The sequence below is a fragment of the Nyctereutes procyonoides genome, unplaced genomic scaffold (assembly GCF_905146905.1).
Source record: "Nyctereutes procyonoides isolate TBG_1078 unplaced genomic scaffold, NYPRO_anot_genome, whole genome shotgun sequence".
Taxonomy (NCBI): domain Eukaryota; kingdom Metazoa; phylum Chordata; class Mammalia; order Carnivora; family Canidae; genus Nyctereutes; species Nyctereutes procyonoides.
The window spans coordinates 4,892,214-4,916,126 of NW_026575141.1; the positions used below are offsets into that span (position 1 = coordinate 4,892,214).

The 23,913-nt window shown below is 43.3% G+C and overlaps 2 protein-coding genes across 10 annotated transcripts in view; both read right to left on the minus strand.

Annotated features, from left to right (window-relative positions):
* Window positions 1-11,754, minus strand: part of STRIP2 (striatin interacting protein 2) — a 48,459-nt gene extending 36,705 nt beyond the window's left edge. Inside the window, exons 1-4 of the mRNA XM_055307561.1 lie at window positions 11,602-11,754; window positions 4,826-4,895; window positions 1,963-2,037; window positions 836-970 (exon numbers count right to left, since the gene is read on the minus strand). Of these exons, the coding sequence (XP_055163536.1) occupies window positions 836-970; window positions 1,963-2,037; window positions 4,826-4,895; window positions 11,602-11,730 (409 nt within the window). The 5' untranslated portion in view covers window positions 11,731-11,754. The remainder of the gene's footprint in view (window positions 1-835; window positions 971-1,962; window positions 2,038-4,825; window positions 4,896-11,601) is intronic.
* A 5,548-nt stretch (window positions 11,755-17,302) lies between these two features.
* Window positions 17,303-23,913, minus strand: part of AHCYL2 (adenosylhomocysteinase like 2) — a 165,361-nt gene continuing 158,750 nt past the window's right edge. For all 9 annotated transcript variants that reach the window (XM_055307404.1, XM_055307403.1, XM_055307405.1 and 6 more), the window contains 4 exons: window positions 22,776-22,844; window positions 22,596-22,674; window positions 21,183-21,303; window positions 17,303-20,410 (listed from right to left, as the gene is read on the minus strand). In XM_055307404.1, the coding sequence (XP_055163379.1) occupies window positions 20,404-20,410; window positions 21,183-21,303; window positions 22,596-22,674; window positions 22,776-22,844 (276 nt within the window). In that variant the 3' untranslated portion in view covers window positions 17,303-20,403. The remainder of the gene's footprint in view (window positions 20,411-21,182; window positions 21,304-22,595; window positions 22,675-22,775; window positions 22,845-23,913) is intronic.

The window sequence follows — 23,913 nt, forward strand, 5'->3', positions numbered from 1 at the left end:
ACACTAGACCCAAGAGATGCAGTTAGGCACTGCCTCGTTTGCTATTGTCTTTTCACCACTCTCTTTCTTGTCCATTTATTGTTTTCTTATAAAACTAGCTCCCAGCTAGTTAGTTCTGCCAAAAGTCCTCGTTATGACCTCAGGGCCTATTTTTCCTATTCCAGTTAGGTTATCTCATTTCTCTTTCCAACAAATGGTTAATAGGTCTCTTCTGGGAAGGCTTCCTTAATTAATCTCATTGAATTCTGATCGTCTCCCAATTACCCACTGCATCCACTCCTGCTGCTATGCTGGCTTGAACCCTCTAAATGCCAAAGAGAAATAATACTGAGGGTCCATGTGTGAATCTGCAGGACCCCACTGTCTCCTCTTAGTAGAAGTCAGTGCCATAGCTGAGGAAAGAAGCCTTCATGCTCAGCTGGTGGTATATCATCAACTCTAGCCACACAGACTCTCTTGCTAAGTATTCTCCACATATGATTATAGCCCACATGAAGGAAAAAAGTACCTTAGAAATCTTGCCATGCCTGGTAAGATAAAAGCCAATTCCAAGGGATCCAGAATAGTACCCACCACTATCTCCTTAACTTGCTTATAAGCATCAGGTTACTTCCAGCACTTGATAAGATCTGTCCTTGAGAGGTAGGGACCTTGCTTTCTTTTTATTTTATTTTATTTTATTTTTATTTTTTGGGGACCTTGCTTTCTTAGCATGGCTTGCCTCATCCTAGTCCTGATGGCAATATTTCTTTTTTTTTCTTTTTTATTATTTTTTATGGCAATATTTCTTTCCCCAGTGTTTACCCATCTGAAGCTGGCAAAGGTGGACACTTGCCTTGGGCCAGGTATAGAACAGCCCGGGCCACCTTCAGTCGCCGTTCCCTACTGACCACCTCCAGTCGGTCCAGGAGTCCCATCACATAGGCCTTCTGGGCATCTTCCTCCAACTCCAGCCACTCCTTGCCTTGCACTGGAGACAGAAGGCCATACAGATCCAGGGTCAGCTTCTGCCTCCCCTTCCTGGAAAGGCTCCTGGTAACATGTCTACTTCTAATCCCAGCCCCCAAATTCTTCTCTTCAAAATCTTTCCTTATTTAGATGAGAAGGAATAAGAGATTGGAAAAGTAAAGGACCCCCAAAGTTCTGGCTGAACCCACTCTGAATGAAGCTTCTTCTTCCATATTCCCTTGTTCTCTACACAGAGCCTATTCTGGCTTCTCTCTCTGCCTTTTCAAGGGGTTCCCTCTCTCCCTACATATCTAATTCCTATTTATCATTACAGGTCCTATACTAAATTACCTCTTTCCCACTAATGCTCCAGCCAGAAGCTCTGTCCCCCAAGATACTCCTCTGCCTCCAAACCCCCAAAGATACCTTTTACTTCTCTTATGATACTTACCACTTTCCTCTTGGCGTCAGTTTTGTGATGTATACACCTCCCCTCTGCCACTGGACTATAATCTCTTGGAAGATACTGCAAATTCACTTTCACTATTTTGAGCACAAAATAGTACTCACCACACATCTGTTGTGTTGCAAACTGAATTCACTGACCAAGTAAGGAAGTGGAGGTCTGAGAGGATCAGTGTGGGCACATGAAATTATTATTAGATGCTATTAGGAGTGACACAGAGTTGGAGGCAGGGATTGAATGTTAAAGTCAAGGACTACACTAGGTACAGGGTTCAACCAGACAGCAGGGCACCAGCCCAGTCCTCATCCCTCTGCTCTCTAGGCCCTTTATATCAATGAAAAAGACCCAGCTCAGGCTTCTCCTGCTTCCATTCCATGGCCTCTCCACTTGAGATGTAGGAAACTCTGTGTCCCATATACAAGGAGGGATAGAGAAGTGGTTACAGAGAGGATAAAAAAGAATCATACTTTGTTTTGGGCTTTTTCTAGATTGGACTGGGATATCATGGAGGGAAAAGCAGGTCTCTATGTATAAGATTCTGGGATCACCTTGAGTCTTGAAATCTTCTTCAAAGCACCTTCTGTTAGTGGTGAATTCCAGGTTTTCAGTGTAGCTATATAATTCTGTGGCAGGAAAGATAGGACAGAGTCACAAACACTTAGCAGACACTTATAGAAGGGGCCTGGGGTAGAGAGGGTGGCATGAAAGAGCTAAAGCTTCCAACACATTCTTGTGTCCAATTCAATCCAGAGCCAGCTTCCTCCCTATCGGAGCAGTTAAAAATAGCCACTTGTGTCCCTGGGTGATTAAACCATCAAACCTGTCCTCCTCCTGCCAGCTGGCTGCTACAGCAGAGAAGGCAGTCTTCAACACTTGGTGAGGGCCAGGAGGGTTGGAGCAGAGAGGGCTTACTCTCATCACTCCTGTTTCTTAGGGCTGCAGCACTTTCTGATTGTCAACCCGGACTGAGACTATCCTGTCTCTAGGGAAGAGACGGGCAACACAACGCCTGAAACTTAGAGGCAAGATCCTTGTGCTATTCAAGGAACCAGAGTATGTGTTAGAGGGACCTCTGGGGTTGAAGCCAGTTCATTCTCTCCCTGCTGAGTTTCCTCGAAGGGTATAGAAGTTTAGGTTCTTGCCCATAGCCATCCAGGTAGATACAGCATCAAACCACAAAGAGGCAGCCATTGTTGCCAAAGGGCTGCTTATGCTCAAGAAAATCTAACTTTGTTAACAATAGTCTCTGAATACAAAATGCAGAGAGCTTATGAGAAATGAAAATGCCTTTTCCTCCACACACACACATAGACACACACTCTAGAACATTGTATCAGTAAGTATTCTTATCTTACAGAGGATGAAGAATTGAATTGAGAAGTCAATAGGTGACAGAACAGATTTCCTCAAACCTCTGTTCCCTGAGACCCTTCCTGGAAATTTAACTAGGTCACAGATAATTCACAAAGGGAAATTCACTTATGTTCCAGCCAGCTGTCTAATGGTTGAGAAACACCTTGTCTGGTAGCCAGGGCTTTTGAGTCTTGAGTTCCAAAATCCTGGACTGACCAGAAGCAAATCTCATCTTTGACTCTGATATTCTTCAGTGCTCAGTGGGTGGTGTGCATATGTTTTTTAAAAGCACAGTCAGAAAATGGAGCAAGGCTGTTAGGTACTAAACTTTTGTTCTTATTTTTAAGTTTTAGTTAATGAACTTTCACATACAGATAAATATAGCATACATAAGATACCTATGTATCTTCTACCCAGATTAAACAAATGTTTACACTTGTTATATTTGCTTCAGACATCTAAAGTCCTCTTTTCCTTCTTAGTCTATCTTATTCCCCACTCTAGAGTTAAACATTTTAATGAAATTGGTGTGTATGCTTCACATGTCTATTTTTCTACTTTTACTACACATGTATATACCTGTGAACAACATGACGTTGTGTTTGAAGGTTTTTACCCAAAAAGGATATTATATATATTATTTTTTCTTAGGAACAGTTCTTAGTATGTCTTTCAATAGTTTTTTACATGACAGTGTAATGAGCACATCCATTTTCTTAACTGACACTGTTCTCAAACAAGTGTGCAACTAGACTTTCCAGAAACATCTTTTAGATTTTGTGTGTTTAAGCAGTTTTTGGGAGGCATGAATAAATTACCTTGTCGCTGCTTTTTTCCCCTCTGAACACTAGGTTTTTAACATTTATTGATACCGAAACATATTGATATAGATCAATTATTCCAACAGCTATGTGGTAGCCTATTATATTGATATTCTAGTTTATCGATTTCCCTAAATTGTTTTGAATTTTTCACAATAACCACAATAAACATCTTTTTTTTTAATAAACATCTTTATACATGTTTTCTTGTGCCCAACTGTCTTTAAAGTATATATCTAGAATCACTGGGTCATATAATATGTATGCATCTTCAACTCCGCTAGATATGGCCAAATTGCAGTTTTATACTCTGCTCCCACATGCCAAGAAGTGTATAAAAGTACTAATTTCTCAGCACCCTCACAAACTTCAGGCTTTTAAGTTTTGCAGTCTGATGAATGTGAAATAATTATCTCATTATTTTAATTTTCTTTTCCTCATTTGCTAATGTAGTTGAACATCTTTTCATATATTTATTGACCATATGGTTTTCTATTCTCTGAATTCTTATTCATTTCTCTGACTATTTATCTATTGTACATCTCTCTTCTCTCTCTACATACATATACACATGCATATATATATATGAAATATATTTATATTATTTGGAATTCTAATCCTTTGTTGGTTATTAAACTCAGTTCTCTATTTGTCACTATCACAAAATTTATTCCTTGTGCTTATTCACAAGAACTTCTTTAAAAATCCTTGTCTCTTTTCCCTGAAAAAGCATGTCTCAAAGTGTCATTTCCATGTGACAGAATATTTAATTTTCATGCCATCTCCACCCAAAGCTCGTTTATTAATAACTGGCATTCATAGCACGTGTAACATGGAGGCTCTTAATGTGAGGAGATCACACTTAGCCTAAGCTAAAATCCAGACAGAGGGAGGGAAAGGGTGGCAGAAAGAAGGGGGCATGCATGCAGAGATACGAGTGAATATAAGAAAACAAACAGAAGGAATGGGAAAAAGGAGGAAAGAAAACAGATTTGAGAGTGCACCAAAGAGAATAAAGAAGGATGAGCATAAAAGAGTGATAGAAAAAAAGTAGAGAATACTGGAACCAAAGGAGAATTCACAGAAAGAAATGTAAAAGCAAACAAATATTAACTGCTGGAGGTTGGAGAGAAGAGGGAATGTGGAGAACAGGCAAGCTGCCAGGGGAGATCACAGACCCCTGCCCTCTCCTCCTGGCTATTCTTGCACTCTCCCCAGACCCATCTCTGTCTCATACCTGACAGCTCTGCTGCGTGCCCATCTGCATCTCCATACTCAAATTCCAGAGTGGGGCAGTCCACAGAGCCCTGTAATGGAGAAGTCTTTGCAGTAACTTGGGGAAAAGGATGAAAAAGAAGATCATACTTTCATTTAATCTTCTTCTCTTGGAGGCCAATGTTAGCTCAGGGAGGCAGCTTAAAGAGTCTCATCTGGGCCTTTAATCCAAAAAGGACCCTCCTCCTAGCCAAAATTGGAGGCTCAGGGCAGGGCTGAAAATTCCTATATACAATCCAAAAGTCTGAGTAAAGGGCTATGATTGTGAAGATATGAACGCTACACAATCTGTGCCTGTATCTGACCTACATAAACACAGATCAGAAGAGCATGTATCTGATTTCTAGAACAATGAGATGGACTTAAAACAAAATAAGGTGAGCCAGATTCTAATTTCAGCTATGTCATTAACCCAATGTATGAATTTGGGCAAATCTCATTCTTTGGATCATAGTTCCTCATTTATAAAAAAAGTCCCTCAGCTCTAGTGTTCCACGACTTTAGGATTGTCAAATAAGTAGTTCTATCCCAAATTGTTTTATTTTTATTTATTTATTTTAAAAGATTTTATTAATTTATTCATGAGGTACACAGAGAGAGAGGCAGAGACATAGGCAGAGGGAGAAGAGGGTTCCTCGCAGGGAGCCCAATGCGGAACTTGATCCCAGGACCCTGGGACCATGCCCTGAGCTGAAGGCAGATGCTCAACCACTGAGCCACCCAGGGTTCCCTACTCCAAATTGTTTTAAGGCTAGATTTTCTATGATGCTGTTATGCATAAATTTATAATCCTATATAAAAATATTTTAATATGATCCCACCTCTAAGCATTTTGGAGTTATTTCCTACCATAAATTTAAAAAATTTTGAATCTCAGCCATCACATATTGAGATCCTGAACAAGTTACTTAACCTCTCTGTGCCTCATTGTGGTATAAAAACTGTATTTGGTTTTTGCCCCGTTCCAGGCACAGAGCTCCAAAAACCTTTGAAATTTCCTGATAGAAGTGTAATCCATAAGCCCCTGTCAATAATACTTGAGTTTATGTTAATGAAATGAATCCAGGTTAGCCTTTAAGAGTTTCAAAGGAGGGGCTGGCTGCACCTCCAGAGAGGGGAGGAGGCTGAAGATTGAGTTTAATCAGAGGCCAATGGTTTAATCAACCATGCCTAGGTAATGAAACTCCATTAAAGCCCTAAAATAATGAGGTTTGGGTACACTAAAGTACTAGGAGGGTGAAAGCTAGAGGATGTGGAAGCTCTACACCATCCCACCCTCATACCTTCTCCTTTGCCTCTCTTCATTTGGCTATCCTTGAGTTATATCCTATATATTAAAATCGTAATCATAGAGGCAGCCTGGGTGGCTCAGCGGTTTAGTGCCGCCTTCAGCCCAGAGCGTGATCCTGGAGACCTGGGATTGAGTCCCACGTCAGACTTCCTGCATGGACACTGCTTCTCCCTCTGCCTGTGTCTCTGCCTCTCTCTCTCTCTCTCTCATGAATAAAAAAATAAAATCTTTAAAAAGTAATAAAATAAAAAATAAAATTGTAATCATAAGCAGAGCAGTTTTTCAAATTCTGTGAGTTACTATAGCAAATTATGGAATCAGGGTGGTAGGGATGGTCATGGAACCTCTAAATTTACAGCTGGCCAGGTGGAAGTGCATGTACCCTGGAGGTCCCAGGTGTGGCTGGCATCTGAAGTGGGGACAGTCTTGTGGGACTGAGCCCTTAACTTGTGGGGTCTGTGCTAACTACAGATAGTGTCAGAACTGAGTTGGTGACAGGGAATTATTGGAAAACGAAGTGCTCAGTTTTCTTATCTGTAAAATGAAGATAATTCATGGGGTCATTATAAGGACTAGATGAGTTAATAGAGGAAAAGCATCTAGCATACTACCCAGCAATTGGTACTGCTATGTAAATGGTTATATTACTTTGAATTTTACTTGTTGTACTTGCAATTTTAACATTATATGATAAAGGCATATTTCTCATATTGTTATGACTATCATTTTAAACAGCTAAGTGTGCAGCAAAATGGACAGATAACTGGTTACTTAACCAGTTCTCTAGTGTTGAACATTTAAATTGTTTTTGATCTTTTTTTACTATATGCATGAAGCTGTAATACACTTAGCAATCTTTTCATATTTAGGATCTTTCCAGCCTGATGCAGCACTCGATCCTGGGACTCCAGGATCACGCCCCTGGCCGAAGGCAGGACCTAAACCGCTGAGCCACCCAGGGATCTCTCGATTTTTTTTTTTTTTAATTTAAGGATAGATTCTTGCAAGAGAAATGAATGCATCAAACTTTATGAATACTTGTTGTATGGTTCTTTGTATATGACAAGTTTTTTTCCAAAACCACTTTACCAATTTACACTGCCAACAATGCAAATCATATTTAAATCCACTATAGCAAAGATTTCCAAATACTTCTGATACTTCTGGGTTACAGAAAAAAAAAAAGGTGGAGGGTGCAAATGACATTAGGTAGTTGAGATTTTATTCTGTTAAGTAGAGACTTAAAAACTTTTTAAAAATATTTATTTCAAAAAAGGATAGTTTAATACTCCCCAAACGAGGACGCAATATTAGAATAAAAGAGCCATCAATAGTAATGTTGACATATTGGAGTGACATATACACACATATACACACAAAACTGGAACAAAAGTTTAACAGTCTCACTATCACTATATGTGATTAGATATTTCCTATTCTTCTATTTCTTTAAAAAAATGTTGGTATCAACTCACAGAGTACCCCCTACAGTTTTAAAAACACCATTTTAATTTGCATGCATCCTGCAGCAAGACCAAGAACCAGCATCCCAGTGACAAGATGTCACATGTCCCCTGCTGTGATGTGACCAGAAAGACGGTTACCTCTGTGGTCTTCTACCTGAAAGCCCAGAATCTGGCCTCACGTCAGAAGACCCTGAATGAGGCTCACTGAGAAACTCTCACAGCCCAGAGCAGGCTCAAAATAACTGGGGCCTGAGAAGGATGCCTGAGGGACACAGCCTTGCAACAGTCAACAGACCACTGTTGCTTCCATGGTTTGGACAAAGGCACTGTGGAAACCTGAGCAGCTGGCATCAGGGGAAACTGAGCAAGGGGTAAGAGAACTCTCTGTACCATCTCTGCAATGTCTCTGTAAACCTAAAATCACTCCAAGTAAAAAGTTTAATAAAAAAAAATTGCATAATACTATTTACTTATTTATTTAGTAAGTAAGTAAGCTCTACATCCAATGTGGGACTTGAACTAATGATGCGGAGATCAAGAGTTGCATGCTCTATCAACTAAGCCAGCCAGGTGTCCCAAATTGTATATATCCTTTAAATTTATTGTATTGAACTATATTTTATGAAAAATCAATGTCAATGCCCTGAATTTTCCTCATTTTGCCACAAACCAGTAAAACTTTGTCAAGGACTTTTGGAACCAATTAAACCAGGGGACCTGGCTAAAGAGGCCTGAGGTGAATCGTTTAGTTAAGAGTCTTCTTATTAAGGGTTACTAGAGTGGTTCAATTGGTTTCGGCTCAGGTCATGATCTGAGTCCTGGGATACAGCCCTGGGGTGGGGCCTTGAGTCAGGCTCCAAGCTCAGTGGGAAGTCTGTTTGTGGATTCTCTCTCCCTCTGTCCCCCACCCCAAATCATGTGCACTCGGCATGTTTTCTCCCTCTCTCTCTCTCTCAAATAAATAAATGAACCCTTTTTAAAAAAGGATTAAATCCTTTTAAATTCTTATTAAGCAAATAATTATTCTCTAGCTTCCTCTTTTTCTTGGGAGGTTCATACACTAAGCCTTTTGGGGAGGGTAGTTCAACTAGTGTCCCCTACAAGCACAATGATGGATGAGGAGGCTCCCTTGAATTGTGCCAACAGTCACTCTCTTCCCATAATCCTCTAGAAGCACAAAGGAAGGGGGAAAAAAAACCCAAACCACCAAAATCAAAACCCACCTCCCTTGAGGACTGTCTTCCACAGGAAAGCGAAAGGAGGGAAGGAGGGAAAGGCAGATAGTTATCTGAGTCTGGCACCTGAGTGTTATGCTGATAGGGAATGTACTGACAGGTAAAAAGCAGCTTTCCTTCTGCAGTAGAAGGTGGAGAAAAGCTAATCTTTCCAGCCAGCCTTTTGGCAGGCAATGAGCCCAGATGGAGAGGATCACTGCAGTTGTCCATTTCCAAGCATAAAAAGTGCAGCTGCAGACAACCAGGAGGCAAAACTGTGGGGCAGGTGGAAAGCTCTGGGTCTCTGGATACTGAACTTATTGGCAAAAGGAAAATACTATCAGAGCCCTTTCCTGAAGGAAGACTTGATCGCAGGGAAAGGCCTCCTACATCAGTTTTAATTCCCCCAAAGAACATATCTTTCTGAAACTATCTTATTTTCTTACATATTGTCTGTCTCTCCACCCCAACTAGAATGTTTGCTCCACAGACCAAAGACCTTGTCTTGTTCACCATGTATCCCTACCACCTAAACAGCGCTGGGCATGTAGAAAGGAAACAATAATTTTAGAATTAATGAATGACCTATCCACTCTCCAAAAATACATTTAAGCAAGAGCAATGTCTCTATGGGAGAATGAGCACAGGGTGCCCTAAAAGGCCAGATTCAGGGGCACCTGGTTGAGCATCCAACTCTTGGTTTCCACTCCAGTGGTGATCTTTATGTGTTGTGGGATAGAGCCCTACTTGGGGCTCCACACTCAGCAAGGAGTCCGCTTGGGGATTCTTCCTTTCCCTGTCCCTTACTCATTCTCTCTATCAAAAATAAATAATCTTTAAAAATACATGAATAAAATAAAAGGCCAGGTTCACAGTGAGGCAGGGAGGGAGATGACATGGATAGAACACTGATCTAGCTAGCAAGACAGTAGGGCTGAGCTCTGCCTCTGAAAGGTGGTATGACTTTGGGCCAGTCTTTTCATCTCCTCCACTCCTCTTTTTTTAGAAAATAGGATGGAGGGGATCCCTGGGTGGCGCAGTGGTTTGGCGCCTGCCTTTGGCCCAGGGCGCGATCCTGGAGACCCGGGATCGAATCCCATGTCGGGCTCCCGGTGCATGGAGCCTGCTTCTCCCTCTGCCTGTGTCTCTGCCCCTCTCTCTCTCTCTCCTCTCTGTGACTATCATAAATAAATAAATTCAAAAAAAAATTTAAAAAAAAAAAAAAAAAAAAAAAAGAAAATAGGATGGATTCCTACTTGTAGCAAAATGAAAACATATATGAAATCCCTTTGGAAACTGTGATATAGGGGCACCTGGGTGGCTCAGTGGTTGAGCATCTGCCTTTGGATCAGGTTGTAATTCTGGGGTCCTGGGATTAAGTTCTGCATCAGGCACCCTGAAGGGAGCCTGCTTTTCCCTCTGCCTGTGTCTCTGCCCACCCCCCCTCGGTGTCTCTAATGAATAAATAAGTAAAATCTTAAAAAAAAAAAGAAATTGTGATATACTATTCAAATGGTAAACCCTTGCTGGGATAAGTAAAATCTGGCTTCTAGTACCAGCTCTGGCCCTATGATCTACTATGTACTGACCAATTACATGCTCTGTGCCTGAACTGAATTAAACATTTAACATTCAGTTATCTCATTTGGCTTTATCACAACCTTCTGAGGTAGGTAGTATTAACCTCATTTTATAGATGAAGAAATTGGAGCTCAGAGAGTTTTGGCAATTTGCCAAAAGTCACACAGGGTAAAATAGTAGGGCTAGGGTTCAAAACCTGGTCTAACTGACCCCAAAGCCTAGTGCTCCTGGCCACTATGCCAGATGTATGATCTTGGGCAAGTTACTTCTGTCTCTTGCTTCTGTAAAAGAAAAAACTAAAATAGATGATGTCTACAGATCCCTCCACATCTGACATTTTGTGGTCTATCGTGTGTGTGTGTGTGTGTGTGTGTGTGTGTGTGTGTGTGTGGTCCCAATTCTACTCTTGACTAAACTGATGGAAATTGGCTGGATGAGGGGGTGGGGGACTAATAATTCACTCCTTTGATCCTCCTAGTTAGCATTTCTTTTCAGAAGAAGAGGAAGTGACCCAAACATCCATATTCCTATCTGTGGGTGTGTATCTCGGACAGCTCCATCCACTCCCTCCTGTACAGTCCCTGCCCGAATCCTGTCTTTGGGACTTTCACTGGTAAGGAAGGGGTCCTGATGTCCACGGAAGGCACCCCCGACGGAGGCTGCCAACACTCGGAGTAAGGGGAAGCGCAGAAGTCCCTGGGCACGTCTGGATCGGCTCGCCCGCCCGGGCTGGGGCGGGGAGGCGGCTGCCGCACACGCCGGTCCCACTCCACTGCGGCGGCGCTCTGGCCCCCACCCCTCAGGCCAGTCACTTAACCTCTCCGCTCCCGTTTCCTCGGTAAATCTAGAACACGAATCCCCCCCACTTCAAGGGGCTGCAGAGATGAAGGGAGATCGATGTTCGAAAAGTATCAGGTATGCTCGCTATTGCGCTCCATCTTCGCGCCCAGAGGAGAGCCAGACGGCTAAGAAGCCCCCGACCCGCGCAGGCGACGGGCAGAGGGACCAGGGACTGCGGAGCCCCGAGTCCGGGGTGCGGCGGACCCCGCAGGCGCCCGCTCCGGGGGGCGGCCCCGAGCGCCCCGGGAGCTCCGGAAGGGGAGGAGGACAGGGCCGAATCACCTCGGCCACCGCTTCCCGCCCGCAGGCGTCTCCCGGCCCCAACTGAAGCTCTCGGGTTCCTCACCTCCGACTCCCGCCGCTGGCTTCTGAACGCTTCCCGGCCCTTGGGCGCCGCCTGCTTCCCTTTGCCGCCGCCGTTGCCGTTGCCATTGGCTGACGAGCTCCCGGCCCCGGGCGCCGCGGGGTCCTCCATGCAGCCCCAGCCAGCGGCTCCCCTCGGTCGCTCGGCGCTCTCTGCCCGGGGCGACCCCGCCGCCGCGCGCCGGGAGCCAGGCTCCGCCCCCTCCACAGCTATTGGCTGCGGTCGCGCCCCGCAGCCCCGCCCCGCAGCGCAATTGGCCGTTGGACCGCTCGGAGCGGGACTTGGAGGAGGTGGGGGGAGCTCGTACACGGGATTTCCCCCTCCCCCTTCCTTTTAAAAAAATCCTGGGGTGGTGTTGGTAGCCTTAGGCTCCCGGCTGCACCTTCCGAATTCTGGGCCTCCGGGCTCTGGCGGGTTATCCTTTTTCTTCTCACTCAGCACTCACCCCCCCCCCCGCAAATAGTGACCTTTTTGGGGAGCTTTAGTCTCCGCCTCCTGCTCCACTGCAGTCTGCGTTCCCCGGTACCACAGACCGCTCTCTCCCGGCGCCCGCGTTACGCCCCAAGTCCCGTTTCAGTCTCCGGGGAGCACGGCACCGCCGGGTGGCCAGGGACACCGCAGGAAACCGGGGACTCGCTCGCCCTCGGATTTCTCGAGAACTCATCCCGCCCGGAGTGAGGGCTTGGGCTGGGAGGTAGTGGGTTGAGGGGTGGGGTGGGGCATTTTCGCTTCCAGAAATCGCCGGTGCCCTTCCGGGCTGCTCCTGGTCGTCCGTCTTTCTCCGCTGAAGTGGGGCACCTTCCTCAGGTGTGAGCTAGGGAGAAATGTTGAATGCAGAGCATGCCCCCACCTGTTCCCTCTCCAGTCCTTTCCTTCATTTCTCTAAGATCCTTCCTAAGGATCACCAACGAGGCTGTGTGATCTGCAGCTCCCGAATTTATCTAAAAAGCTGTTTACAGTAAATATTTAGGCTGTTTGGGTTGGTAGTTAGAAGTCCCAAACAAGCAGCCTGAGGGGAAGGGGTGGGATTGGGGGAGTTGTTGAGCTGCCCCTTCGTTCCAGGCATTACGTTAGACACTTTCCAGATATCATACGGCACTTTCGACAGGTTGTTTTCACTAATCCTGTATTATTGTTGAGAAAACCAGCACTCACAGATTCCTCCTTGCAGTTCCCGAGGTATCATATTCTATCTTTTCTCAATGTCTTTGCAGTTCTTTCTCTCTGGGAAAAAAAAAACAAACGTTTTTGCTCTTGTTGGCTAACTTATATTGTTCTGTGAAGATTCCATTTCATTATAACCCCTTCTTCCAGATGCTTTCCTTTCACCCTTCTCAACTCACTCAGGCTGTGTTGGTGTCATACCAAGTCGGCTTGGATTCCAAATTCTTATATTTTCTACTCTATCCCCAAGGTAAGAGGCTCAAAGGAATTACTCCCCCTTCCTATATCTTAGGGACAATTCTCCTTTTTATTTGTATTTATTTTTAAATATTTTATTTATTTATTCATGAGAGACACACAGAGAGAAGCAGAGACATAGGCAGGGGGAGAAGGCCCCCTGCAGGGAGCCTAAGGCAGACTCATCCCAGGACACCAGGATCATGACCAAAGGCAGAGAGATGCTCAACCACTGAGCCACCCAGGTGCCCTTCCTCTCTTTTTTAAATCAATAATTCTTTTTTAAAAAAAGATTTTTAATTTATTTGAGAGAGAGCGCGAGAGCTTAAGTACACGCAGAGGGAGAGGGCAAGAGAAGTGGACTCCCCGCTGAGCAGTGAGCCCCAATGCGGAGCTCAATCCCAAGACCCTGGGATCATGACCTGAGTTGAAGGCATATGCTTAACAACTGAGCCACCCAGGTGCCCCAATAATTCTTTTTAAAAAAAAATTTTTATTAAGTAATCTCTACACCCAACTTGGAGCTCAAACTTATAACCCTGAGATCAGGAGTTGCAAGTGCCACCTATTGAGCCAGTGAGTACCCCACTGTTTCTTTCTTAACTATTTCTCTCCTTCACTCTTTGCTCTGCTGGTCAGTAGGTGACAGATCAGAACAGAGTTGAGAGAGAACTCCTTGGAGCTTTCTCAGTTCCTTTCCCTCCTATCCCCCAACATCTCCTTACTATATCCACCCAATCATTTTCCCTTTCCTCTCCTATTCCCCCCAATCTGAATGTAAGTTCCTTCAAAATAGGGCCAAATTTTGTTCATTTTGCATATCTCACGTATGTATGTTTAACAGGGCTTTTTTTAAAAAAAATTTGTTTATTTATGATAGTCACACACACACAGAGAGAGGCAGAGACACAGGCAGAGGGAGAAGCAGGCTCCATGCACCAGGAGCCCGACGTGGGATTCGATCCCAGGTCTCCAGGATCCCGCCCTGGGCCAAAGGCAGGCGCCAAACCGCTGCGCCACCCAGGGATCCCTAACAGGGCTTTTGTAATACTGACTGAAAAATCATTTGTAGGGAACTGTCCTATGCATTGTAGGATGTTTAGCAGAATCCCTGACCTCTCCATACTAGATGCCAGTAGTAGTCCTCTCCCCTAAATTGTGACAACCAAAAGTGTCTCCAGATACTGTGAAATGTTTCCTGAGGGGCAAAATCTTCTGTAGTTGAGAACTACTAGTTTAACAGAATTGAATTAGTGTGAATTTCCAAGGAAGTCCATGGCTCAAGGCCTCAACTATTTGATTTTGGAATTATTTTCAGGGTATAATATGTTAAACTCTAATATTCACACTCTGCTTTAAAATTCACAACTCGGGCAGCCCGGGGGGGCTCAGCGGTTTAGCGCCGTCTTCAGCCCAGGGCATGATCCTGGAGACCCGGGATCGAATCCCACGTAGGGCTCCCAGTGCATGGAGCCTGCTTCTCCCTCTGCCTGTGTCTCTGCCTCTCTCTCTGTCTCTCATGAAAAAAATAAAATAAAATTCACAACCCATGCCTAGCTCATCAATGCTGCAGTGTGGTAAACCTGCACAGCCCATTGGGGTTTCTTTTTTTTTTTTTTTGAGGGATTTCTTAATAAAAGAATTAATTATTCTGTCTTCCTCTTCCCAATTCCTATCCTCCTAAGCAGAGTTGTAGGTTTGACAGGCCCAGAACTTCATATTTCTTTTGTGAACCTAGTCAATCAGCAGGATCCCCAAACAGTGGTGGCAGGAAGGAGTGGCCAGTTTTGAGGCTTTGTTCCTTTTCCAGTCTATCCCTTGGGCAAAGGAACAAAGCTTCAAACTGGTTTCAGTTGAGAGTAGGACTGAGGACAGCTTTCAAGTCCCCTCTGGCCTCTAGGCAAAGCCAGTTGCTGAGCCTGGAGCTCCATCTGGCTTCACTTTCAGAGAAGGGGTTTGAAAAACTGGTGTTAGGGAGATTGCAAGAATCAGCACAAGAGACCTCAACCCATTATCTTTTCCACACTCCAGTGGAATGGGAAACAGTTAAAATCAGACATCTGTCTGCTCGTTATAGGCCCAGACTTTCAGAGCTTGTCAAAAGGAAGAAGATTATCTGGAAACAATTCCTGGAAGAAATAACAAGAAATCACAGATTAACTGAGAACTTTACTAGAGGCCATAGACTTGGTACACACTGAACTTTTTTTTTTTTTAGATTTTATTTATTTATTCATGAGAGACACCCACAGAGAGAGAGAGAGAGAGAGAGAGAGAGAGGCAGAGACACAGAGAAGCAGGCTCCATTCAGGAAGCCTGATGTGGGACTCCATCCCGGGACTCCAGGACCACGCCCTGGGCCAAAGGCAGGTGCCAAACTGCTGAGCCACCCAGGGATCCCCTACCTGAACTTTTTAGCTTATTTGTCAACAAGGATTGATACCCATCAATACCATTGACTATAGAGGCATCCATATGGATAGCTGGGAGCTAATTAGTCAGGGACTAGTCTATAAGTGTTTCCACCTTGCAGAGATGGCTCCAGTGCTATTTTTAAATCAACACTACCACTTTTCCTTGTCCCTAAAGTCAGGAATTTGGGGGCTGCTGGAAGAAGGCTGGAGGTATAAATAGGTAGTTACAAGGACTGAATGTATCCTTTCCCCCATGGAAACTCTCAACTTTAATCCATGGAGGTTAGATACCAGATTAAATAGCACCTGTTACAGAGAGTGCTTAAAAATAAGACACAGAAAGTCTTACAATATTTAGTTTTTGAGGACACTGGGCAGCCAGGATGATGTAGTAGAAAAAGGTTAGAATTATCTTCCTCTCCCATCAATGGCACATTTGGGTGTAATGAGGCAACAGAGTCTGTGGGATCCTAGACTGAGATGAGAAACTGATGTGTATGTAGCACATGGTGTGTGCTAGGTTTTAAAGCAGCATTTAAAAAATTAAATCAGGTCTTTAAATCCTTACCCTAGCAGATAAGCACTAACCATTTCACAGGCAAGAAAACCAAGGCTCCAAACAAAACAAAACAAAAACAAGGCTCCAATGGTTATATAATATAATCAAATCATGCAACTTATAAATGGAGGAGTTGGTCATATGACCCTGACTCAAAGTCCAGTTCTTTCCACACAGACCACAAGCTAGAGAAACTGCACAGCAGTGGGTAGTCTGGGCTTATCCTGTGAGTTTGAAACTAAGACTCAGGTACCCAAGCTCCCATCTTTCACAGAAGAGGACTCAAGCCCTGCTCTGGATATGTGTGTGTGTCTCTGTATGTGTATGTGTGTATGTGAACTTGCCAGCTGGCTCCCAGGCTTCATTGCTAATTGTTGCATTCTCCTTTTCCTCAACTGGAGTGGCACCAGCTTTTAGCCATTACCAACTGCCCAGACTATTAGCCCTTAGTTTAGATAAACACATGTCAAAGTAGCAGAAGATTCTGAAAGGGCAGAAAAGATCTTGCATACAGGAAGAACTAGTTTTAGGTTGTCAACTAAGAAAGGTGGCTATCGGGATCTCTGGGTGGCGCAGCGGTTTGGCGCCTGCCTTTGGCCCAGGGCGCGATCCTGGAGACCCAGGATCGAATCCCACGTCGGGCTCCCGGTGCATGGAGCCTGCTTCTCCCTCTGCCTATGTCTCTGTCTCTCTCTCTCTCTGTGACTATCAGAAATAAATAAAAAATTAAAAAATTTAAAAAAAAAAAAAAAAAAAAAGAAAGGTGGCTATCAGAAAGTTACTAAAAATGGCCACTCTATTGGTAGTTGAGATTGGATTTAATCTTCTAGTTACTGATTTATTGAGGCAAAAGCTGACTTGGAGACAAATCTCTGCCAGATTAATTTATTTCTTCCTTTTGGTTGTGTTTAGTCAGATTCTGGATGCCAGGGCCCTTTAATCCCAAACCATGGATGCTGGCTTCCTGTGATCTCCAGCTAAAGGCAGCACACAAAGGACTTGGGGGACCTAGAACCAGACATTAGTTTCTCTGCCTTAGGCCTACACTTCTCAACTCCCTAGGGTGATGGTTGTGAGAAAGCAGGTTCTTTACACACGTAACCAGGGGGTGGGTTGGGGGGAAAGATATTAATGGAATGGCCCACTATGGAAAAAGGGACCCAAGGCTAAGGCCATTCGAACATGCCTCTTGGTAGCTGCTTCAACTTTTTACATGCTTGCCCTACAGCAGGCTCTCCAGCCAGTTGCCCAGAAACATCTCTTACCTCTGAAATCGTAGTTCACAGAAGGAATACTCTCAAGACAAGAATCCATTTTAAGAATATTTTATTTATCTTTTGAGATTACATAGTCATTATTGCTGATCTAATACAATCACTTAGACATAAAGATTTCCAAGAGCCTCTCAGAAACGGCGATCCTTAGAGGTTTTATTTCCTTTCAGTAAGATGACAATGAGAACTAGATGATTATATATATATAATATATATATATTATATATATAGTTTAGTTTATCGTCTACATATAATTTGCTGGTGTTGCCTATTTTATTTCCATAATTTTCCTTTATTAAAAAAGCTTAATGCAACAATGCATTTGATTTCTTTTTTTTAAAACCATGACAAAGTTAATTTTGAGAAAACCACAGGAGCAGCAATTTCAGATCTCTTCAGAGAAAAGCCAAGCAGCAAAAAAGCTTTGCAGGAGTATGTGGCCATGGGGAGCCGTGCTCATATGGGAGGATAGGATGAGGAGGTAGGAGGGCAGACAGAAGGTAGACCTGATACCTTTTTTCTTTTTTAATGAGAAAACAAAACAAAAAACAAACCCTGAATTTCCATTAAGAAGGCAAAAAAGACCTCGAAAACTAGCACGAATTCATTGTAGAGAAAATGGTAAGTATCCCCACCTGCCAGGGCCATATACAAGCAGATTAGTCTTCTTTCCCATGCTTCCAGATACCTAGAATGCATCTAAGGTGAGAGCTTGAGGGAAGAAGACACATTTGTCCTGGTTCCAAGGGTAAGAGGGAATAAATGACCAGATTCCAACATTAAGGTAGAGCCCAAATACTCAGGAGGCCTGGGCCTCCTACTTCTTAATGGTTGCTGACATGGGGTCCTCAGAGAGAAAGGAAAAGGAGGTCATCTGAAACTCAGAGGTAAGTATCTCACCAGGGGCAGCAACACTGGCAACCTAATCTAGAGGTCTAGGGGGCTCTTTTTTTATTTGGAATGGGCCTCTTCACTATAGCACTATAGCAATGCTCTGTCAAGATCAGTACATAGTAATAACTGCTCCCCAGAGAGCCAGGCTTTACTGAGAAACAGCAGGTTATGATTTTTGGCTTAGGAACATAATAGGCTAGAGTCCAGGTATCTGCCTAATGGAATCTCCCCTTGATAGAAGATGAATTACAAAGATCTGTATCCAATTAATTAATACAAAAGAGATTAAATTAATTAATACAAAACTCAGAACTGGATAGGCAAAAGGAAGAACTTTGTGGCCTAGTGGAATTTTCAGCATTTACGATCTTCCTCAAGAAAGAATATAGCCATGTATGTGACATTTTTCCAGTATGTGCTAAGATATACAGCCTCTGAGGAACCAGATGCTATGGGCTGAGGCTGTATACTATTTAATGAGGCAAGTAGCCATTTACCCAAAGCCCACCTCCATACCTCCAAAAGGAAGGTCACTTCCAGACTAGCTCTGAAAGTATATGTGAAAACCAGGGGAAGTTGAAGAAGGTGGAGATAGGAGAGGAGAATCAGGGTTGGTAAGGTTATAGTGATCCTGGATGGTCTGGTGGCATTTCCTTGAGTCACCTTGGTCTTAAGACTATGAGGCAGAAAAAAATGGAAAAAAAATGGGAAAAGAAACAAACAAACAGGCAGACAGACAGACAGATCTGAGAGTGTTAAAGAAGGTTGTCGGGGGGTGGGGGGAAGGGACACACTTCATCCAAGATTTCTAGGGCCACTCTGGACTAACTCTTAAAACCGGTCTGGTCCCGATGAAACCCTTAAGACCAACAAGTTAATCTCCAAAAGGTATCCAACTCTTATGTGGGACATAAAAATTCAGGCTGCTCACATTACTAGTTTTTTGTAATGTTGGAGTTACTCAAGAGGCCACCTCTGAAATATAGAATCCTAAGATGGAAGAGGCAAGAATATAAAAATATATCCCAGGAGAGAAGAAAAACCATGGACTAAATAAATCATAGAGACATCAGATCTCAGTTTGATCAATGGCAAAGGCCAAAGAAATGAATGTATGAGAAGGTTCGAACTAGTCAAACTAGCTTTAATCATCTGGATACAGCTTACAGTGTCATCTCTGTATAGCTTGGCTTGTTAAGCTGCAAAGCCCTTCCCAGGAGACAAACACATACATTCTGCTTCTTTAGAGTATCAAACTGTGGGCCTGAATGGCCTATACCACTTCCAAAGCCCTACACCCTCAAATCCATTGGAAAGTACATCATTCCCTGCTGTTTCAAAAGCAGTTTTAGGCAATAAGAGGAAATTTCAGGAAGCAGAGTTTCATAACAAACTCTCCTTTTCTGAGACAGTGCCAGTCTAGAAGGAACTTCCTGGGAAACTGTTCAGTTAAATGACAAGTAAAACTATGGGCCCCAGTAAGGCTGGCCCCCACTTCCTGAGCAAAGTTTAGTTGGGTTAGAAAGACAGTAACACAAATATCTGACAAACACCAGGGCTGCTGAGGAAATAATGGAGGCACATTCCTCTTGGAACCAGAAAGTGTTAAAACAGACGTGAATATTCAAGGAAGAAAGGGGTCCTGGGTAAGGAAGGAGACACCTGGTAAGCACTGGCGTAGCTAAGTTCTTGGTGTAGCTTGCCGAAGTCATAACACTCCTTCCTTCCTAGTCATTTTATAAAGAAGGCAGTGATAGTGATGGTCAAGGCTGGGAACCCAGGCCATGTTAATTCAGTGGCTTCCAAAAGGCCTCACCTGGGGAAGAGCCAAAGCTGAAAAAGGCAACTGCTGAAAATTTATTCCAGAAAACCCCAGGGAACAAGGAGTCTGGAATTCCTGGACTAACTTCTGAACCTGGACAAGAGACAAATGACCATTGCTGAGGATTCCAAGTCAGTGGGGAATGATGCAGAAGATATAGTGGGAAGGATTACCCCATATCTTTCCTTCCTCGGCCTGTCTTTCATGGCTCTCACAGCCCTCAGGGCAGTAACCACACTCTGGGCCAAGGCAACAGGCACAGGATTCTAGATTTTAATAAATAAATAACCTAACATATAGGGTGAGCACGGCGGGCAGCTGATTGGAGAAGCAGCTTGCTGGGTTCTTTCCTGTATAGGAGTGGAGAAAAGACTTGGAGTTCTATTCTTTAAAATTTCTTCTGGCTTGAATTACAGGAACTTAATACCTAGAGGGAGAAAGAAAGATGAGAGGGTGATGTTATCGGCTTGTGAGGATGCTGGGACATGAAGAGCCCACCTAAGGTATATAGCAGGGATCCCTGGGTGGCACAGTGGTTTGGCGCCTGCCTTTGGCCCAGGGCGCGATCCTGGAGACCCGGGATCGAATCCCGCGTCGGGCTCCCGGTGCATGGAGCCTGCTTCTCCCTCTGCCTGTGTCTCTGCCTCTCTCTCTCTCTCTGTATGACTATCATAAAAAAAAAAAATTCTAAGGTATATAGCAGCAGGGACGCAGGGAGTGCATGATAAGGGTAGATACTTGTGGTGTTTTTTCACATCAGTGAAAAAGACCAGTATTTTTTCCATAAAGAGGTAAAGATCATATCAAGAAGATGAAATGGTGGGACACCTGGTTGGCTCAGCGGTTGGGCATCTGCCTTCAGTTCAGGGTGTGATCCCGGGTCTGGTGATTGAGTCCCCACATCAGGCTCCCCAGAAGGAGCCTGCTTCTCCTTCTACCTATGTCTCTGCTTCTCTCTCTGTGTCTCTCATGAATAAATAAATAAAATCTTCAAAAAAAAAAAAGGAGGCAAATTCAGAAAGGGAACACTAATATTTAGAGAAGGCCTCAAAGAGTCCTTTGGAGGTGGCAGTGACGGGGAGTGGGTTTATTTTTCTGAGTTCACATAAATGTGAGAGATGCAAGGACAGTGCAGAAAGTTTTTTCTACCCAGGCTTCCCTGTCTTCAGGGGTGGGATGGGGTGGGGTGGGGAAGGCACCTGTAGTAATTAGGCTTGAAGGGCCCATTCTTGTTGAGTCCCAGATACTTGGCCTGTTCATCTGTCAACTCTGTCAGGTGGGCATCAAAGGTGGGCAGGTGTAGGCTTGCCACATACTCATCTGGAACAGATCACAAAAACCCTGGTATAAACATTCATGCCTCTTCTCTGGCTGTTCTTTCCAGGCTAGGCCTTAAAAAGTTGGAAGACATCTTCTAATTCCCAGAGCTGAAAGAAAAATGCTCAACTGGCTCACTGGCCCAGAATTCTAAGGAGTTGTTGATTGAGCTTCAAGCTGAGTGTTGTTCAAAGCCATAACGCTTCTTTCTTACTAGCTGTCTTGTCCTTAAAGCTTTCCTTCTCCCCAGAAAGTTAAGGGAGATATGAAAGAAGCAATAATCTTTAGCATCTAAAAAAAAAAAAAGATGGGATAGCAGGGGACTAAAAAATGAGAAACTTGAATTTTTCTTCTATCTTAGACTCTAGACTTTGCGTTACTCTGGAAACTAACACCTGAGGATATTAGAAAGGAATTAGAAAGGAATCTAATAATAATACCATACTGTTTGCTTTGCTTTTAGCATCCTTAGTTCTTATGGGTTTCTTTTACATTCTATTACCTGAATACATATTATTCAGAATTTTATGTCATTTTCTAAGTATTTGTTTGGTCTTCTTAACTTCATTATACATTCGGTCAAAATATAGACTGTTCTATTTCTTTTATATCCTTCCAAAGGATATAGTAAAGAGAAAATATGTCAATTTCTAACAGTTGCTATGCATCTAGGACTAAAGCAAAACAAAACCAGAAGCTGATTTATTCCCTGATCTTTGCCTCCAGAGTTCATAACATACAGTATCAGGTGCTTGAGGCAGTTTCTTTAAAAATTCAAGACAGTTTAATGTTTCTCTTATATGAAACACCCACATAACTAGTCTTAACAGAAGTTATTCAGTCTTTCCTTTGGCCTGGACAATGAGGTCAGGGTTAGAAGATGTAGTATGAAGAAGTCTTCTTGGTCTGAGGAAAGCCGGAAAGGGGCTATGTAGCAGCCTAGAAATGTAATAAGTCAGATGTCACAAAGTAGAAGAAAAGTCTTCTTTCTTAGGGGAAGATTTTTGCCTCCTTTGAGATTCTTGCATATAAGATACTTTAAGACAGAAAATCCTTAAAATTCACAGGCAGGTAAACCAAGTCATAGCAAAATGTAATGATTTCACTAGGGCAACTCATGGGGAAAATGTGATAAGGCAACTAGGAATGGAACCTAGGAATCCTAACTCCTACTTTGCAAGATACAGATATCTTTTTTTTCCCCTATCCATAAGAGATTTAGTGCCCCAAACTTCATCTAGCCTCTGACTCTGAACTACGTTGGTAAGGATGGGAATGGAAGAGTACATGCTTACCCATTTTCTTGGGCAACAGGTAGACATCCTGCTTATAACGACCCTCGGGAGCATTGTAAAGCTCTATCAAGGCAAGTGCCTAGAAAAGTAGAGAAATGGATGCTGATGCACTATCAAGTGAGACCTCGATGGTCTAATGACCCTCCCCAGCCCACTGCCTTCCCGCTCTGGTGGCCCTACCTGAGTAGTAGCGGTGATTGAGAGCACAAAGGTAGGCACTGTGGAGCAGCTTAGGTTCAGCAGACGGCCCTAGAGAGCAAGGGTTGAGACACAGATGGGTTAGGACAAAGTCTCTAGCCTTTGAGGAGTGAGGGACGAGCATGGCTGCCATTTTCCAAACACATCCCAAATACCATTGCTGGACAGAAAGTGGGTGTTCAATAAATAGGAATGAATTGATTGACATTTAAGTGGAATTAAAAGGTTCTGAAAAATTTGATGAGGTAATAGATAAAAGATCTCTGGGATTATGTAAAAAGGAATAGAGATGGTCACATGATACTGGGCTTATGCCAAGGAAGGGTATATTTCTCCTGAATTTTCTACTTACTGCAACAGAATATACTCCCTCTGAGGTATTGGCATTCCTTTAAAAGATTGTTGTAAAACAAGGATGTAGTCAAATCCAAGGGCAACCTCTCCAGGTTGTAAGGGGAGATACTTTTGAATTTAGGAAGCTGTGATAATTTCTGTGCTTCTTCCTTAGTTTGGTTCTGAATTTAAGGATAGCCTTTTCTACTGGGTGACTCAGAGAATACAAGGACTAGAGAGAGACGGCTGGAGAATGTTTCCGAGAAAGCCTGACCACATTTCTCCCCCCTCAAACTTAGTAGTCAAAAATAACTGTGGTGCTTGCTTTTATAATCAAAATTACTAGATGGGACCTCCCAGGGCAACTGGAAATAAGTAACCAGACAGTTGGCTAATATCAAAGCAATTAATGAATATTTAACAACCTGCCCATCCCTTCCCTGTACTTGTGAAGAAATAATCCAGTCCCTTTACAGTTGCCCTAGAGTATTTGAGAAGGTGAGATAAGGTGAAAAAAGGTAAAGAGAACAGTAAAGATACTTGAACATAAATTTAAGGGTCCCTAGGGGAAGATGGTATTACCTTTATATTTTCATATTCAATTTCTTTAATTAAAAATAAGGAAAGAAAACTGACTGAAAACCAAAACTTGAGAAAAGTATTATTATCCTTATTATTTTGGTACTTTCTCTGAAGAAGAGAAACTGTCAAAGTCAGAACAGGGGTGTATCAATATTGCTGTCAGGAATCTAAGACTAGGGAAGAGAAGATTTCAAGAAAGGAAAAG